A 21,050-nucleotide genomic window follows, 5' to 3' on the forward strand; every position below is an offset into this window, starting at 1 on the left:
AAACATAGACAAATTTAACTCTACCACAACCTCTGGATTAAAACAAAACAAAGTTTTCCGCCATATTTAAAATAACATAAAATGTATAATTTGCCAGCAGCATAAGAAGAGAGCAAACGATCCATCATAAAATATTAAAAGGCTTTTAACCAATCAAGCACATCGCTCTTCTGGCCCTTGTATTGTGACATTTGGCTTTAGGAAGGTAGTTGAACACGCGAGATCGCAATTGCGTTTGATTTAAGAAATAAACAATAGGAATAAATAGGAAACCACTCCTTATTACACTTTCACTTCTGTACGATGTTCTTAAAGCTCAGATTGATGCATTAGTTGTATGTAGACAAAACTGCTGCAAAATCCTTGGAGAGATCTAACAATTGATGAAAAAGTATGCTTGCTTTGAAATGTATCACCCCCTTAACGGAATAGTTGTTTATGGACATACATGGGTATTTATAAATTTATATAGTTTAATGTGTATATCCCTTTTGTACGTATGCCACTACACTATGTGTATGTTTTCAATAACATTGTGTAAGGTTTACTCAGTCAAATATTGCTCCAATCGATGCATAAAAGCCGCTTGGTCACCCTCTTTTGCAAAACTTCAGTTCATGAACGATTGTAATCGATATATTTGCACGCCACCAGAAAAAAACAGACTTCAGTTTTTTTCAATATCTTTTTTTAATCAAGACAATGATATTCCCGATTTGAAAGAACAAAAACCGGATGTCAGTTTTTCCTCCCACATAATATATTTAAACTTGATAAAACATTTCAATGAACTTATATATATATCCAGAAGTTAATCTATTTATTTTAAATATATGTATATATATATATATTCTTCTTCAGTCGAAGTTTGACGTTAGAGTTATCATTTTGTCTACTTGACAAAGGATATAAAACATGACATCAAACAAAAGATTCTTGTTAATAAATCATGAATTAACCATTAGTATGGCTTTTCTTTTGGGCTGGATTTCCGTTTATGGCGACAACAAAAATCCGATAATTATTCCATTATTTGTCTTTGTCTAAGCATTAAGAGGAACCAAACATATATTATCTATCCATTAGCAAATGGACTTTAAAAGATCCTCGCTAGATGAAGTTTGAAACGAATCACACGAATGGAATTAATATGCGCGTATGGAAGTGATACGCCGCTGTTTAACCAGTGTGAAATACGAGAAACACGGGTTGTGAGAAATGCGATATGGTTGGAAAAGCATTAAAACCATCACCATACATGAATGAAAGGTTATAGACAATATGAGCACACAAGTTATTTACGACGGTTAATAAAAAATATATGTACGCTCTCCATGGACCGTTTATATTAGAATTATATGTATATATATTATATGTTAATGTCGAAAATAAATCGTCATTACCTCTTCGTTTCAAGTGCAAACGATAATCATTGCGATATATTGTCTTAGCCGGAAACAGCTTAATTTTAAAATAAGTGAGGTAGAGCAGGATGGAGAAATCTAATGACGTCACGTGACGAGGTCTCATGGAAAGAAAAACTCTGTATTCACTTTTAAAATAAAAATAGATGTTGTCTTCACTAATCTGCTTCAAGCGTTTGATACATATTTAAGTTGTTTTACTATTTCCTTGTAATAATCCTTTAAATAGTATGTTGATGTTTTATGTCCCGTTTGTAGTTTGATGTATGATTTTCCGTTTGTAGTTTGGTGTTTCATTTTTTTCCGTTTGTATGTTGATCCTTTTGACAATAAACCAGAAGTAAGTAAGTTTTGGGAACTCGGTCGGAGGTCGGCAATCGGTCGTACATGCAGTGTGGGAGGTCGGCAATCGGTCGTACCTGCAGTGTGGGAGGTCGGCAATCGGTCGTACCTGCAGTGTCGGAGGTCGGCAATCGGTCGTACCTGCAGTGTCGGAGGTCGGCAATCGCTCGTACCTGCAGTGTGGGAGGTCGGCAATCGGTCGTACCTGCAGTGTGGGAGGTCGGCAATCGGTCGTACCTGCAGTGTGGGAGGTCGGCAATCGGTCGTACCTGCAGTGTGGGAGGTCGGCAATCGGTCGTTCCTGCAATGTCGGAGGTCGGCAATCGGTCGTACCTGCAGTGTCGGAGGTCGGCAATCGGTCGTTCCTGCAGTGTCGGAGGTCTGCAATCGGTCGTTCCTGCAGTGTCGGAGGTCGGCAATCGGTCGTTCCTGCAGTGTCGGAGGTCGGCAATCGGTCGTACCTGCAGTGTGGGAGGTCGGCAATCGGCCGTACCGCAGTGTGGGAGGTCGGCAATCGGTCGTACCCGCAGTGTGGGAGGTGGGCAATCGGTCGTACCCGCAGTGTGGGAGGTCGGCAATCGGTCGTACCTGCAGTGTGGGAGGTCGGCAATCGATCGTACCCGCAGTGTGACCGAGTCTTAATGTTATCCACCCACAATTAGTAATCAGCAAGCAAATACCTGTTACATGAAACCACACATATCAACAAGCATCAATATCCCAACAAACAGGTTAATGGATAGAGCTTTCAGAGAACCAGTTTATTTTTAATGTGACACTCCTATTCAAAATCAATACATACACATGTAAAGTGTGAGTATACCACGTGATAAATTGCGTCATAAACGCTACGGCGGAAGGCAACATTTTGCTTCAAATTAAGACTTTAAACAAAGATAACTTCACTATTTCTTCACCAGTTTAAATGAAATAAAGCGCAGTTTACTCCGCGTGCGAAGCTACGCCTTTGCTTTTTTACTAGAGTTTGATTGAGAGTTTAGTTTTTTAAAACACTTCGACAAACCTTTTCAAAATACGGCCGTCTGACTGATCACTGTCAAAACGTTATTTTGGAAACAGGTTTGTCAAGTGTTTAATGAAACTAATCACATTATCTCCCTCATGCGACATAGACTGACCCTTGTTTCATTTCAAATGGTGTAATAAAAGAAAAGTTATCTTTGATTTAAGCCTTCATTTGAAAGCTGCACTCTCACAGATTTACCATTTTTACAACATTTTTATTTTTTGTCTTGGAAAGAGCATTTTGTTTCGTAAATATCTGCAAACCAATGATATAAGATTGCTGACAAAAGATCAGATCGCAGATGTTCATATTTCCGTTCAAAAATTAATGTTTTATGGCTTAAACCGTTACTAACGGTTTAAGAAAAATGCATAAAACATCAATTTTCGAACTTAAATATAAAAATCTGCGATCTGCTTTTTTGTCAGCAGTCTTAAATAACAGGTTTTCATGCATTTTCGCAAAAATTGGCTCGTTCCAAGACAAAAAATAAAAAAAGTCGTCAAAACGCTCAATCTGTGAGAGTGCAGCTTTAAGCAAAATGTTGCCCTCCGACGTAGCAAATATGACGTAATTTATCACGTGGTATATGCACACTGATGTATAACTAATTTTAACTGAAAAACCTTTAACTACTTACTAAGTAACGCATTCATGGAAAATATTAATTACTGAAAACAAGATTCTAACCGTGTATTAAATAATAGCCGAAAACGCAAAAGTATTAAATGCTTGGTGAATGTAAAAGATTAACTGCGATCTCATAAGGTAGAAATACCGTGTTTTCTGCACCTTTCATTCATATTAAACTCGGTACCCTTCATAAAAACCATTGTTTTCGACATTTATTCATCCGTTTTGGTATATTTAAACTATTGTGGTAAATCTTATTTGGGAGTTAGTGTACATCTTTAAGGTTATAGGGTTAGGATTATTGTTTAAAAAAAAAAATCACAGTTCTGCTTCTTAAGCACTTAATCGGAGGTTTAAGTCACGTATCCGACGTCAATGACGTCATACAAACAGTACTCTTACAATATTTAATTCTGAAAATAACATTGCTTTGATAGAAAGTATGGACATAAAATTAATGCATTGATTTTCGATCATGTTTTATCAATATCTTCTCGTCACGTTGTAAAGACCACTCCCCGCTGCAGTATCTGCTGGACACCACAAGATGGGAAATGGATGGAGCGAAATTCGATACGCTGAATTAGTCCGATTGCAGGATGCCATAGTTGTCATTATAATCTTATAAAAAGAGACGAACACCCTGGTGCGAATTCCTTCTCTAAAATTATAGCCTGTTCACGATGTATTCCCTAAATACGATATTTAAACACAATAAATGTTAGTTAACAAAATTGTATTAGGAATGATTAATCAAAATACAATAGAAAAGTGTGGTATTTTAACAAACAATAGCATTTAGGTGTTAATGTAGAACAAAGCACAAACCAACGCATAAAAACCAACAGGTTGTCGCGTCTTCGCTAATAGCAGATGTAGAGTAATTAACATTGTTTGCCTGTCTGACAAATACCACAGGAAGTTATGACAGAGAGCTGTATCCGCACGCACCCATTACTGTCCCTCATTTAGGTGCCACCCCTTGATTCTGACAAACTCACTGACATCAATTATAAGTTGTAGCTTCACGGGTTTCTTTCCCCGTGCTAGGCACGTATTGTACGGGATTGCTTTAATTCTTTTCGACGCTTTACGCATCTGTATGGCACGAAGTTGTTGTGTTCAATTTTACAGAATGTTGCCTAACTGGTCATGTCTGAAGACATTTTCTGAAACGCGTCATTTATTCTCCTGAATGCCATAATTGGAACCCGCGTCTGTGATAATAAGACATATACCATAATTCAAAATTATGTTGAAGTAAGAAAGATAGGATTTATGAAAAAGCAATCCTTGCCGGTTTGTTGCTTTTCATATGAGTTTGTTTTTAGCAATTTATAAGTATTCCTTTTCTTATTTTACTTCGAATCTATGTGATTATTTTGACTGTGATTGAACATAAACAATTATCTTACAAAACCTTCTTAGAATGTTTAGTACCATGGTGACAACATGATATGTCATACACTATCATTAAAGTGTTATACATTTTGTACAAAGATTGATTGGATGGTTAGCAAAAATGTCGATTTGAAACCTACTCCAAATATTATCTTCTTTTAAGTCTTGTTTTTAATATTCTGTAAGAACAACACATTTTATTTTCTGTTCCGGCTTAATAGTTCTTAATTATTTAGAACGTGTATATTTACACGTTTATTTGTAATGTAGAAAAGGAAACAGCAAAATGCGTATCAAGATCCAGATATATACTCAATTACGAGACATGTTTGCAACAAGAATTCTTGACAGAACTAAATATCTTACTAGACCTCCGTCCGAATGGAAAGTATTAGATTTCCGGAGAATAAACGGGTTAGTTTACTGAAAAAGCCTAGCAAAATCGCCAATTTATAATGTGTTATATCTTGAATAAGTATATTAGCCTTTCGTTGTAAATCGGAGAAAAGTTGCCATGTAAACGAACCACTCGAATTCCTGATTAGTCCTATTGAAGAAGAGTTTTGGGGAAAAACATAACATTCGGCAAATTGATCAGTAAACTGTTTTGTCGACACTGGCTAACAAATACTTCTATGGTACTTTAGACGATTGGTAAACAATGGGAAATTGCTTATCATAATCTAATTTCTAAACTCGCAATTTTAAGTAATAGGAATACTGTAAGATATGTAAACTGTACGATAGGAATACTGTATAATAGGAATACTGTAAGAAAGGAATACTGTACGATAGGAATACTCTAAGATAGGAATACTATAAGATAGGAATACTGTAAGATAAGAATACTGTAAGATCGGAATACTGTAAGATAGGAATACTGTAAGATCGGATTGGTTTGGTAGGAATACTGTACGGTAGGAATACTGTTCGGTAGGAATACTGTACGGTAGGAATACTGTAAGATCGGAATACTGCTCGGTAGGAATACTGTACGGTAGGAATACTGTTCGGTAGGAATACTGTACGACAGGAATACTGTACGGTAGGAATACTGTAAGATCGGAATACTGCTCGGTAGAAATACTGTTCGGTAGGAATACTGTACGACAGGAATACTGTACGGTAGAAATACTGTAAGATCGGAATACTGCTCAGTAGGAATACTGTACGGTAGGAATCCTGTGAGATAGGATTACTGTACGGTAGGAATACTGTAAGATAGGAATACTGTAAGATAGGAGTACTGTACGGTAGGAATACTGTATGATAGGAATACTGTACGATAGGAATACTGTAAGATTGGAATACTGTTAGAAAGGAGTACTGTACGGTAGGAATACGGTATGATATGAAAACTGTACGGTAGGAATAATGTAAGATAGGAATACTGTAAGATAGGAGTACTGTACGGTAGGAATACTGTGAGATAGGAGTACTGTGCGGTAGGAATACTGTGAGATAGGAATACTGTGAGATAGGAGTACTGTACGGTAGGAATACTGTATGATATGAATACTGTGAGATAGGAGTACTGTACGGTAGGAATACAGTAAGATAGGAATACTGTAAGATAGGAGTACTGTACGGTAGGAATACTGTATGATAGGAATACTGTACGGTAGGAATGTTGTACGGTAGGAATACTGTAAGATAGGAATACTGGTAGATAGGAGTACTGTACGGTAGGAATACTGTGAGATAGGAATACTGTATGGTAGGAATACTGTGAGATAGGAGTACTGTGCGGTAGGAATACTGTGAGATAGGAATACTGTGAGATAGGAGTACTGTACGGTAGGAATACTGTATGATATGAATACTGTGAGATAGGAGTACTGTACGGTAGGAATACAGTAAGATAGGAATACTGTAAGATAGGAGTACTGTACGGTAGGAATACTGTATGATAGGAATACTGTACGGTAGGAATGTTGTACGGTAGAAATACTGTAAGATAGGAATACTGGTAGATAGGAGTACTGTACGGTAGGAATACTGTATGATAGGAATACTGTATGGTAGGAATACTGTACAGTAGGACTACTGTGAGATAGGAGTACTGTACGGTAGGAATAATGTACGGTAGGAATCCTGTGAGATAGGAATACTGTACGGTAGGAATACTGTGAGATAGGAGTACTGTACGGTAGGAATACTGTGAGATAGGAATATTGTATGGTAGGAATACTGTGAGATAGGAATACTGTACGACAGGAATACTGTGAGATAGGAGTACTGTACGGTAGGAATACTGTGAGATAGGAATTCTGTATGGTAGGAATACTGTGAGATAGGAATTACTGTACGGTATGAATACTGTGAGATAGGAATACTGTATGGTAGGAATATTGTGAGATAGGATTACTGTACGGTATGAATACTGTGAGATAGGAATACTGTACGGTAGGAATACTGTGAGATAGGAATACTGTATGATCGGTGTTGTTTGAGCTGAACCGAAACAGCATATTCATGGTGTAGTTATTCATTCTATGTCACGTTCGATAATAAAATATGACATTATGGTTATTACTTAAACCGTTATCAGGAAGCGTTTACAATTGGTAGTCTAACCGACACTGCAGTTATTCTTCCCTGGTTATATAGCTGTGTTTGTATACAAAAATGTGTGTAAGAACCCCAAATAAATGCATGTTGTCCTATAATTAATTCAAGTGTTCGGGTGCCCACAGTCGACCTTGGCGTTACCGTCTCCAATATCGCCATAAGAGTTGTATTTCCTAATCAGAAACAAACTGGGGTTCATTAAGCTTGAAGTACTTGGTGTTATGACGACATTGCTGCACTCCTATTTGAAAAAGGACACACCCATTGTCGAAAATCCACCGTTCCTTTATACGGACATTAAAGGCCGATAATATGTCTCTCCTTAATTCGACCAAGAAAGAGTTTTTATTGTTTTGGATTAAAACATTTCAAGCAAAAAGGGGGATATATATATATGTAATGATTCATTTGTATTATTCATGACGAGTGTAATAAAACGTACTGGTGAGACTAATCAGACGTTTGCTTGGGCTTTTGTCTTGTGTTAACATGTGTTTTCACATTATTAACTATCCCTGTATTATATGCATACAGCATACATGTGCATGTGCTTATTTTTTTACAAATGCCTCAATTTGAGACATACACATTTTGGTGTTAGTGTTATGTAATCACCAATGTATGAATATGTAAACTGGTTTTGGTGATACATTTTTATCATATTTAAACACCATTCATTTCTGTTTTCAGTTACCAAGAGATGGCCCTATCGCATACATCATTCTTGGCTGTGTCCTTACTGTTGGTGGTCTCCATACAGCAAACATTACAGACGGGTAAATACTTCTATTGCTTTCACTAAATTGCTTCTTCTGTTGTCCTTTCTGTTCATACGATACTTTGATTAAACATTGCCAGACGATTTTATTTTTTTCAAATTTGAATTGAAATGTCCGCATGAAAAAAAACCTAGCCCCAGAATTTTATATCAGAAGCGCGGCACTATTTTCTCACCGATTGCAGCCTTCAAAGATAGTCTTCTTTTTATATATAAATGTTCCTTTTCTATGACTATTCTCAACAATATCAAACTCCGAAAGCGCGAAGAATTGGGTCTTCCTTAAATGGAATCAAAGTTTAAACATACAGTTACCTTGTGTTTTTTCACCACTGTTAATAGTCGAATACAAGCATTTTAAAATTCCTCATTTATGTTTGCTTGAATATGTTTTAAAGTCAAATTTAAAGTTTGTCGTAGAAAATTCAATATCGTGCATAAATATAGTCATCTTGCGCAATATACTCTGCGAACAACACGCGCACACACACACACACACGCACACACGCACGCGCGCACGCACACGCAAATGCCGCAAATGCGTCATTTTTTCAACCAACTGCAGTGCTATTTAATCACAAGGTACCCTTAAAATTCCTAGGAATGCAGATTGTTTGAATTTAAGCTAAATATGATATTGAAACCAATGTTTAAAGGCCAGGTTTCCGCAGTAAGTGTGCCTTTCTGGAGTGTTACCTACTTGCCCTTTCATCTTGGCGATTCAACGTTCATATAATGTTAAAAGTCTAAATTTCTTCTATATGAACGGCAAAACACCATCTCCTTGAAAACCTCGAGCTGATACATTTTAATTTGTTTAACCTTCAAGTGAACTCAACCATAAGTTTCATTTTTTTGAAACACAAAACTTTAGATGAGTCCTAAGGAAATTATTTCATTAATCTTTATCTGTGTAGAGTAAAAGGGTGTTAGCTGCACTCCGCCGTCTGACTAGTAAATTATAGAAAAGTCACAGCTTATGTAACCATAAAGAACGCATGGCAACTGACTTACTTTAAACAACCGATGCGGCAGTTATCGACACACCGCGAGGACATGTTTTGTACATTCCAATACACATACAGATTCATATTTTACTTTTATTGCATTATTATCACTTAGCTCAATTTTAAAAAAAAATGTTATTTTTACCTAAACTAAGCTAGCTGTAGCTATTTTGTTTTTGGTCAGCACAAGTTTTTTTTTATTTAGCTATAAAAAATGCAAAAAGACGAAAATATACATGCGCACTATGTATTATTTCTTCTTTTATGCTGACAGGCACTGACGATGCAAACGCTCAGGCGGCGACAAAAAGCAGCAGCGGCGACAGCAGCAAAGCCGACAGCGACGCCAACGACTTAAGCGCCAGCAGTGACGTTATACGGCTAGTACGGAGATATGTGCCCAGATTTGTTGGCAAAAGAGAACAAGAACCACTTGAGATACTAAACGAAACACCTGACTCTAAAATAAATTTTGACGATGACGACGGAGAACTTGACATGAGCGTTACGGAATATTTTAATCGTTTAGACGATTCCGAAAAGGGGGAATTCCTTAAAGACGTACGCGATGCGTTTGATAATGCTTTCATTGATGATTTGTATGACGCTGAAGGTGTGAGTGACAATGTAGATTCCGAGGAAGGTGATACTAATTCTGTTGAAACTCAGGAAGACGCCGAAGGTTTGCCAAATTCTATTGACAAACGATTTAGAACTTATTACGGTGGCCGGCAGTATAATCCTATGTTTGTAGGGAAAAGATATCGTCCAATGTTTGTTGGGAAAAGATACAGACCAATGTTTGTTGGGAAGCGATACCGACCTATGTTTGTTGGAAAACGGTACCGACCTATGTTTGTTGGCAAGCGATATCGCCCGATGTTTGTTGGTAAGAGGTATCAACCTATGTTCGTTGGAAAGCGATACACTCCACAATTCGTCGGGAAACGATACACGCCAAGATTTGTTGGTAAACGCGATACATCAGAGGCTGCCGAGAAATCAGCGATGGAAAAACGATCAGTGTTGTTGACCAATGTTGATGAAGAGCTTAAAAACGAAGATGCTTCTTCAAGGAAAAAACGATCAGTAGAAGACTTAGATGAAGAAATGCAGAGACGTGCTTGGGGTCGGTACGTTCCTTGGAAGACTGCACCGCTTGCCTCCGCTCCTGTAACAAAGCGGTTTGTTGCTCCTGAATTTATTGGCAGACGCGATTCCCTCTCTTCTATTCTCTCAGCACTGGATGCATTGGACCTTGCACGAAATCCTTTAAGATCTACATCAAAGAGATTTGAAGCCCCTATGTTTATCGGAAAGCGTGTACCTAGACCGATGTTTGTAGGAAAACGAAACCAGTATACTTCGGAAATGAGTGTAGACAGCAGATTTCCTTTAGAGTATTCAGGACTTGACTCAATTGGCAGTGCGTCTGACGGATATGCATACCAGCCCCAGCTCTTGGACGATTATAACAGTCCTCAGTACACAATATCACATTACTAGCCAACTGATTCTGGCTTATAGTACAAGTGGTTTGTTAATCTAGGCAATGTGCACGTGAATGACACCGATTGTTGAGCCGATGACTTGTATAAAGTATAATTTAAATATGAACATTTTACAAATTTATATTTAAATATCAATGAAATATCTTTGAAAAATAAAGACCTCACTTTTCATTGCCTATCTCTTTTAAAAGCATGTACTTGTATTTAGCAGACAAAATACTAAAACTGAATAGAGAACATATATTCTCTTCAAATTACAGGTAATGTACAGTGTAAATTTCAATAGTCGTCAATGCATATATTAGTTCGCATCCTTAATTGGTCAAACTGCTTGTTATAGGTTTGACTTAACTATACTTAATTCTGCAAGCAATTAAAAGCTTTTTTATAAACATTATTCTAATTTTTTGTATTACTTCATATGTGATTGACTGGTGGCTGGTTTAGTGCCAACGCGAGGAAGATATCTCCTGATACATACAGTAATCTGAGTTGAATTTTTGTGCCAACGCTATACTTCTTAAAGTAGTTGGAAACTTGAATTACACATTATCGTTATTCCATTGTCGCCTTCAATCAGAGATTTCTAATTACTTTCTGGTCATAAATGATATGTATGACACCATATATGATAAATGAGATATTGTGTTATTTTAATTCAGCCAATTGTATATACATAATAGTATCCACATGCTATATTTTGGTTAGTTTGCACATTATAATTATGCGATTTTGTTATGGTAAATACTCGATAGATATATTGATAAACCAATAACTATTTTGGCTAATTTTTACCTTACGTATTAACCCGTTTTATTCAATTGGCTGCTTGTTTTGCTTATCTGATCTCGACAAAAACAAACATAGAATTTCTATAATTAGTTCATAGTATAATTATCTCCATGTTCATCAGTTCTGCACTAAGTGTTTCCAATGTTTGTAAAAACGAGTTATGAAGAAAACTGATTCCGTGTATGGCCGTCTTAAAATCATTCCTTTGAAGACAGGTTTTTTCAAATAACAACAACAACTAGGAAGTGTCGCAGACATCATCTCCTCTTGCTGCAGATCATTATCTTCATACAGAATCTGTATTTTAGAGTTATTGAGTGTTATTTTGTTTGTAGGATGAACTAATTAAAAAACAGCATTATGTAACATTGATTACACTTACAGACCAAAGACTATTTTATGTCAATTTCTTGCCATTGAATACTGTATTATTAATTTAGATGTAATAAATTGAGATACAAAGAAATATAAGCCCGATTATTTGTTTAAGAAACACATGGAGTTACTATAATGTGTTCTCTGTTTATGCTTGCGGGAAAGTTCTATTATGCTGGCAAAGCATTACGCAAAGCAAATGAACTTACGAAGGTAATAGTACTACTGTGAAATATAAATTCCTGAGGACATCATAAAAGAGCCTTCCAAAATACAATGTGGTTGTGGGAAACAAAAAAAAACGTTTCAAACTCTCATTTACAGTAAAACATTTTTCTAAAATTACAAAAAGGTGAGAAAAGTTAGAAAAATGCAAAAAAGATAATCTTAGTATGGACAAGCTCACCACAAAGCAACGGGACATTTCGGCGCCCGTAGCCTTCCCTTAACTTATTACACGTTTGCTAAAATACAAATGCAGTTTCAACCAAAACCCGATCAAATATTTCGCAAAATTCGTGTCAGCTTAATATTAAATTTTAAAAAGACATAAAAGTTCTCTTTATAAAGAGTTGGTGTTAAATACTTCATAAGATGACGAAGATTTTCTGTAAACTTTTGAGTACTTTTTATGCAGCTCTTAACAGACAATACTCGTACCTTGTACAGCTGTACAAAGACAATACTCGTACCTTGTGCAGCTGCACAAAGACAACACTCGTACCTTGTGTAGCTCTTAACAGACAATACTCGTACCTTGTACAGCTGTACAAAGACAATACTCGTACCTTGTGTAGCTCTTAACAGACAATACTCGTACCTTGTACAGCTCTTAACAGACAATACTCGTACCTTGTACAGCTGTACAAAGACTATACTCGTACCTTGTACAGCTCTTAACAGACAATACTCGTACCTTGTACAGCTGTACAAAGACTATACTCGTACCTTGTGTAGCTCTTAACAGACAATACTCGTACCTTGTGTAGCTCTTAACAGACAATACTCGTACCTTGTACAGCTGTACAAAGACAATACTCGTACCTTGTGTAGCTCTTAACAGACAATACTCGTACCTTGTACAGCTCTTAACAGACAATACTCGTACCTTGTACAGCTGTACAAAGACTATACTCGTACCTTGTACAGCTCTTAACAGACAATACTCGTACCTTGTACAGCTGTACAAAGACTATACTCGTACCTTGTACAGCTCTTAACAGACAATACTCGTACCTTATGTAGCTCTTAACAGACAATACTCGTACCTTGTACAGCTGTACAAAGACAATACTCGTACCTTGTGTAGCTCTTAACAGACAATACTCGTACCTTGTGTAGCTCTTAACAGACAATACTCGTACCTTGTACAGCTGTACAAAGACAATACTCGTACCTTGTGTAGCTCTTAACAGACAATACTCGTACCTTGTACAGCTCTTAACAGACAATACTCGTACCTTGTACAGCTGTACAAAGACTATACTCGTACCTTGTACAGCTCTTAACAGACAATACTCGTACCTTGTACAGCTGTACAAAGACTATACTCGTACCTTGTGCAGCTCTTAACAGACAATACTCGTACCTTGTACAGCTCTTAACAGACAATACTCGTACCTTGTACAGCTGTACAAAGACTATACTCGTACCTTGTGCAGCTCTTAACAGACAATACTCGTTCCTTGTACAGCTGTACAAAGACTATACTCGTACCTTGTGCAGCTCTTAACAGACAATACTCGTACCTTGTACAGCTGTACAAAGACTATACTCGTACCTTGTGCAGCTCTTAACAGACAATACTCGTACCTTGTACAGCTGTACAAAGACAATACTCGTACCTTGTACAGCTGTACAAAGACAACACTCGTACCTTGTGCAGCTGCACAAAGACAACACTCGTACCTTGTGCAGCTGCACAAAGACAATACTCGTACCTTGTGCAGCTCTTTCCAAACAATATTCGTACTTTGTGCAGCTGTAAACAAACAATACTCGTAAAATGTGAGGCTGTACACAGACAATATTCGTACCTTGCGCAGCTGTTTACAAACAATACTCGTACTTTGTGCAGCTGTATACAGACAATACTCGTACCTTGTGCAGCTGTACACAGACAATACTCGTACCTTATGCAGCTGTACACAGACAATACTCGTACCTCGTGCAGCTCTTACCAAACAATATTCGTACTTTGTGCAGCTGTAAACAAACAATACTCGTAAAATGTGAGGCTGTACATAGACAATATTCGTACCTTGTGCAGCTGTTTACAAACAATACTCGTACCTTGTACAGCTGCACAAAGACAATATTCGTACCTTGTGCAGCTGTTTACAAACAATACTCGTACTTTGGGCAGCTGTATACAGACAATACTCGTACCTTGTGCAGCTGTACACATACAATACTCGTACCTTGTGCAGCTATACACAGACAACACTCGTACCCTGTGCAGCTATACACAGACAACACTCGTACCTTGTGCAGCTCTTAACAGACAACACTCGTACCTTGTGCAGCTGCACACATACAATACTCGTACCTTGTGCAGTTGTATACAGACAATACTCGTACCTTGTGCAGCTGTACACAGACAATACTCGTACCTTGTGCACCTATACACAGACATTACTCGTACCATGTGCATCTCTTTACAGACAATACCCGTACGTAGAGCAGCTGTAAACAGCAATACTCGTACCTAGTGCAGCTATACACAGACAATTATCGTACCTTGTACAGCTGTACACAGACAATACTCGTACCTTGTGCAGCTGTTCACAGACAATACTCGTTCCTTGTGTGGCTGTAAACAGACAATACACGTACCTTGTTTGGCGGTCAACATATAATACTCGTACCTTGGGTGACTGTACACAGACAATGCTCTAATCTTGTGTGGCTGAACACAGACAAAACTCGTCCCTTGTGAGGCTGTACACAGACAGTACTGATAGCATTTGAAGCTGTTCACAGTCATTACTCGTCCCTTGTGTCGCTGTACACAGATAATACTCGTACCTTGTGTGGCTTAAAACAGACAATGCTCGTACCCTGTACGGCTGTTAATAGACAATACTCATACATTTTGTGGTTGTTAACTGATAATAGTCATACCTTAAGTGGCTGTAAATAGACAATACTCGTACCCTGTAAGGCTGTTAAAATGAATACTTGTACCTTGTGTGGCTTCAAACAGACATTACTCATACCTTGTGAACAAACAATACTTGTACCCTGTACACCTGTTAACAGACAATATTCGTACCATTGTGCAGCTGTACACAAACAAGACCCGTACCTTGTGCAGCTGTACACAGACAATACTCGTAGCTAGTGCGGCTATACACAGACAATACTCGTACCTTGTGCATCTGTACACAGACAAAACTCGTTCTTGTGCAACAGTACACAAACAATACCCGTACCCTGTGCGGCTGTAAACAGACATAACTCGTACCTTGTTTCAAAACCGCGACCGACTTTATAAGCACAACTGGACATATTTTCTTTATTTCAAACCCGCGACCGCCTTTGTACACACCAATGGATAGTGCTTCCTTATTTCAATACTGCGACCGCCTTTATACACACCATTGGGCAGCTCTTCCTTATTTCAAACCCGCGACCGCCTTTATACACACCATTGGGCAGCTCTTCCTTATTTCAAAACCGCGACCGCCTTTATACACACCATTGGGCAGCTCTTCCTTATTTCAAAACTGCGACCGCCTTTATACACACCATTTGGCAGCTCTTCCTTAGTTCAAAACCGCGACCGCCTTTATACACACCACTGGACAGCTCTTTCGTTTTACAAACCGCGACTGCCTTTATACACACCACTGGACAGCTCTTCCTTATTTCAAAACCGCGACCGCCTTTATACACACCAATGAATAGCTCTTCCTTATTTCAAAACTGCGACCGCCTTTATAAACACCAATTAATAGCTCTTCCTTATTTCAAAACTGCGACCGCATTTGTACACACCAATAAATAGCTCTTCCTTATTTCAAAACTGCGACCGCCTTTATACACACCATTGGGCAGCTCTTCCTTAGTTCAAAACCGCGACCGCCTTTATACACACCACTGGACAGCTCTTTCGTTTTACAAACCGCGACTGCCTTTATACACACCACTGGACAGCTCTTTCGTTTTACAAACCGCGACCGCCTTAATACACACCACTGGACATGTCTTCCTTTTTACAAACAGCGACCGCCTTTATACACACCACTGGACAGCTCATCCTTTTTACAAACAGCGACCGCCTTTATACACACCACTGGACAGCTCTTCCTTTTTACAAACCCGCGACCGCCTTTATACACACCATCTGGAAAGGTCTTTGTCCACACCAATAAAATGCTCTTCCTTATTACAAACCCGCGACCGCCTTAATACACACCACTGGACAGCTCTTCCTTTTTACAAACCGCGGCCGCCTTTATATACACCACTCGAAAGCACTTCCTTATTACAAGCCAACCATGAAAATGTTTAATATTTCAAAACGAGTTAACGTTTGCTAATTTCTAGTGATTGAATGATGATTGAATATAGTCGAAATTCGATTTTTTACGTCCGAGGTCGGCAAAAATCGAGTGTATAAATCCAAAATCGATTGTCGCTATGTATAGGAAAGAGATAGATATGTACTAGTCAAAATGACAAATACGGCAATTATCGGAAGATTTATTTGAAATTGCTAACTTACAGACAACATGTTTTGTTATACTACTTCAGCCCATTTTTTGTTTTTTTTAGAGTTATGTCAAGAGTAAGTATTGAAATAATGCGCAGCAAGTCCTTAATATGCAATCCCCTACTGGGTTAAAGGATTAATGCTTACACGTTGAAAGATACAATTGGCAGATGCATTTTGTCTCGGGGGAATATATAAGAATCGAGCGCCTCATGATATCAACATATAATACGTGAGAGCCGGACATGACCTGAAATGTTTAACCAATGACCGGTTTCATATTATATCTGTCTGGTTAAAATCACATTAAAACACGCCGTAAAATATTATATTACATTTTAATACCTCATGTTCTTTTTCTGTCGCTGTTTAAGCATAGCGTTATGGCTGGACGTCAGCAGGGTGAAATCGGAGCTGGAATACGAACATTCGCATATCGTTATAGTAGTACATGCGGATGTATAATGGGTAGTGCAAAACAGCATGGTCAGTGTGGAGAATGCTGTATTTGCAACGAGGAAAACGGATGTTTGTGCATTAGTAAAGGGAGACATCAAAAGGAAGCTCTTCTTTAAGAAACGTTACTCCTACCAAGCGAAGCCGAATATGATTTGAAATATAGAAACGTAATTATGTTTTGATGACAAGCTAATAGCACTCCAAGAATGAACAACGCGATAACTATTAGTGGAAAAAAACTGAACATACACACAAATTGGTAAATTATTCCTGCAAATTTTCCAAGACAATTTGAATAGTCAAGGATGGGCAATATATGAAGATTTGGGAAAAGTGAGCTTTCTACCCACTCTAGCCTTGCATTTGAAGTGAAAGAAATGCCATGAACAGTAAGTCTGAATGCAACAATACAACAGAGAATACAACTTTACTTCAACGATGACTTTTCCAACCCTAGACACCATGGATGTTTATATAAAAGTATGCTTAAGCTAAAGCAAGATTAAATTTCAATATTCAACTGATTCCCTGAGTTCTGTTATTCTCAAAAAATTGTGTGTTAAAAGTATTGCTCTAAGAGTGGTATGGCTATATTGTTTTTAACGAACAATGTGTCGTTATGAGGCACCATGCACGTACTTGAATTTCAGAGAACTGAAGAAGAATATTTCTGGAAATTGCCCACCTTGCGTTTAGGCTTGAGACTTAACATCAACGTTTGTAATTTTGTAAATTTCATTGAAATAGGACTCTACTTTAACTGTTTATATAATAAGGATTTGATATCAAAATGCGTTAATCTTTTAAACGGTTCAATTTTTTGATTAAAGTTTTTTTGTAAGCAAAGTATACGATTACCTTCTTAGGTCTTCAAATAATTTAAAACATACTATATGTAATTAATTTATTTTTCTGTTGTCTTCAGATAATGGCCAACAGTTTAACTCGCCGAAGTTCCTTGCGACAGCCATGCGTCTGTCCATGCCAGGTATTGGCCCCACAGACGAAGATATTCTTAACGACGTGGAAAAATATTGGGGTTTTGACGACGTGTCGCCTTTCGCGTATATCGATGAGGGCGTCGATTCGTTCTCGAACTTTGCAAGTAGAGATTCGCAGTCTCGGGGTCCAGGTCAACTAGAGAAGGAAAAAAGATACGATGAATTCTTGGGAAAGCGTGCGGAGCAGTCTTTTAAAGATATCAACACATACAAAAGATATAACGAGTTCGTCGGAAAACGGGTTCCCGAAAGTCCCTTGCTTTTGAAACGTTACATGGAGTTCCTTGGAAAGAGATCGCCCTCGACAGCAATGAGAGTCAGATATCCATACAAGAAGTAGACTTGACTAGAGTACCTACTGTTGGACCAATATAACATATAATGTTTAATATTCTAATTCATATTAACCCAGTTAGATCGACTTTCGTGTCATAATATCCATTGAACTTTTTTGAAAGTCTTAACATGTGTGTGAAAGTGTTTCGCTGTTATTTACTATTTAGTGCTGGAATCATAAATAAATAAATGCCGTCTCTGGATTCAATGCTGTTCATACTATTCCTTTTGACATCTTATTATTTTTATTAGTTATTAAGCATGATTTACACAAAAAAATCCAAGCTATGTGATCGATGTTATTATTTTTGATATTATTATTATTTATTTATTTGTAATTATTATTATTATTATTATTATTATTATTATTATTATTATTATTATTATTATTATTATTTAGTTTACCTTAGTAAGACCAAATGGAACAAATGTGACTTTGAGGCGTCGTTAATCAATCGTTAAGTATTTGATTACGGCTTGGAAAAGGGCATTGGAGTCATAAGGGAATCACCAAGGCTTGACCAATATGTATATCAGTAGATAACAAAACGCCACAAATAAGTGTCTATATGGATTTAACATTATTTTGCAAATCGCTGATAGTATGGGAGGCACACCGACACGCATGTGTTTAGTTTCAGACTGTTTACAGCCCATTAAGTTGTGTCCATGTTTATTTAAATGAGAGAAAAAAGAAAATCGCTTAGCACATCTTCGATGAAGATCAGACCAGTGGATGTGGTTTCGTTATCGGTTGTCGACTTAATATTTTCTTATTCCTTACCCGGATATCGTTGATCTTAAAACGTAGTATACATGTACACGTAAACACAGCGTGCAAGCAACGCATCGCAACCTTACATATATTTTGATACCGCCTTGGCACGGTCAATTAACATTCGCTTGTGTCGAAAAGGTTTCCAGTTTTAACAGTCTGCTTGTCCAATATGTATTAATGATTAAGAAGTAGGTAAGTTAGAAAACGCGACGTCAGTATTGAATTTGTTTTCAATGTTGTTCCCTGGAGGGTCACGTGATCAAATTGGAACAGCCAACATTATTGTCGTAAAATAAGACTTAAAATATGTTTGATAAAAAAATATGAAGAAACAATTGTATAAAATGATTAAAGAAAATGGACATCAATATGCAAAAAAACGTAGGTCTTATACCGTTATTACAAACCTTTGGACACATTGAATGGATATTTAATAGCTTGTCATTAAACTAGTAGGCTACGAGTTGCTTTTACATATTTGGTTTACGAACCTTAGGACTCGATTCATCAAACACAGAAAAACGTTTCGGATGATGATTTATTTATAGTAATCTGATTTTAATAAGTGGGTAAACTTGACAGTCCATTACATATAACATTATCAATAATGTAATGTAGGATCTATACGCAACTAAACTGTGCAATAAGCATGGCCCTATCAGTTGTCTTATTACCCCCCACCCCCACCCTTTTCTTCAAATTAATAATTAATATAATTTAACTTTCATTTGAAATCTTGTATGAAAATAGCAGTGTCGGTATGATTATTTTGTTTAAAATACATTTAAACGAATAACTTCTTCGTTAAAGTATGAAAAGTATTAGTATATAAAAAATCGGCTATATACAGCATTAAGAAAGTCACGTAATATATGTGATATAAGCTAGCGGCAAAGATTTTAGCAAAACGCATGCTATTAGTCCTACCGAAGATTATATCAAGAACAAAAATATAGGTTTTAAAATACGACTTATAGATGACGTCATAGATTATACTGATCTTTATAACAAAGAGGGTGCGATTCTATTTTTAGACTTCAAAAAAGCCTTCGACACAGTAGCACAGTAGAATGGCCTTTTATGGTCGACATATTGAATAAATTCGGCTTTAAGGATTCGTTTATTAGATGGGTTTAAGACTCTTTATTGCAATATTACGTCCAAAATAGCAAACAACGGATGGATATCAGACTCATTATATTTACGACGAGGCGTTCGACAGGGCTGCCCTCTTTCTGCTCTTCTTTTTATTGTAGTTGTTGAAGTTTTATCAATTAAACTGAAACAATGCGAAACATATGAAGGTATAAAAGTTAAAGAAAACAACATTAAAGTTACCCAACTTGCAGACGACACTATCTTATTTCTTAAAAACCATGTAGAACTACCTATTGTTTTAGAAATAATTGATACCTTTGGAAAACATTCGGGTCTTAAACTTAACAAGATGAAAAAGCTGTTACATTGTGTATAATTTACTATAAAGCATGTTAAATCTCTTGGCGTCTACTTTGGTTATAATAAAAATGAATGTGTAAACCTAAGTTGGACCGACAATATCGAAAAGTGTAAGCAGCTAATTAACACTTGGAGTAAACGAAAACTTACATACTTTGGAAAAATAACGGTCATTAAAACCCTACTATTTCCCAAACCTGTTTACTTAGCTCAAAATATTGTAACTCCCGATTATATTTCTAAGATAATTAATTCAATGATCTTCAAGTTTTTCTGGAACGGAAAAAGAGATAAAATCAAACGTAACACAGTTATTGGTAACAAACTTGAAGGTGGTCTAGATATGCCGGATTTCAAGTTATTTTCTAAAATCATGAAAATAAAATGGGTAACCCACCTTATCAGTATAACAAGCGCAAGCTGGAAAACAATACCATCTC

At 37.1% G+C, this 21,050-nt stretch overlaps 1 protein-coding gene across 1 annotated transcript; it reads left to right on the forward strand.

Moving 5' to 3' along the window:
- The first annotated feature begins 1,811 nt into the window (after nucleotides 1–1,811).
- On the forward strand, nucleotides 1,812–10,689 carry LOC128216174 (uncharacterized). Its single transcript, XM_052922751.1, has 3 exons — nucleotides 1,812–2,368; nucleotides 8,089–8,174; nucleotides 9,458–10,689. Exons 1-3 carry the CDS (start codon nucleotides 1,812–1,814, stop codon nucleotides 10,687–10,689), a joined length of 1,875 nt encoding a protein of 624 aa, XP_052778711.1.
- Nucleotides 10,690–21,050: the final 10,361 nt, after the last annotated feature.

This window comes from Mya arenaria, chromosome 14 (genome assembly GCF_026914265.1).
Source record: "Mya arenaria isolate MELC-2E11 chromosome 14, ASM2691426v1".
Taxonomy (NCBI): Eukaryota; Metazoa; Mollusca; class Bivalvia; order Myida; family Myidae; genus Mya; species Mya arenaria.

Excerpts from the sequence above, each read along its gene's own strand:
- LOC128216174 (XM_052922751.1), top strand. The coding sequence starts at position 1,812 with ATGCAGTGTGGGAGGTCGGCAATCGGTCGTACCTGCAGTGTGGGAGGT. Across the intron at positions 2,369-8,088 it reads TCGTACCTGCAGTGTGGGAG|TTACCAAGAGATGGCCCTAT; the intron begins GTCGGCAATCGA and ends TTCTGTTTTCAG. Across the intron at positions 8,175-9,457 it reads ACAGCAAACATTACAGACGG|GCACTGACGATGCAAACGCT; the intron begins GTAAATACTTCT and ends TTATGCTGACAG.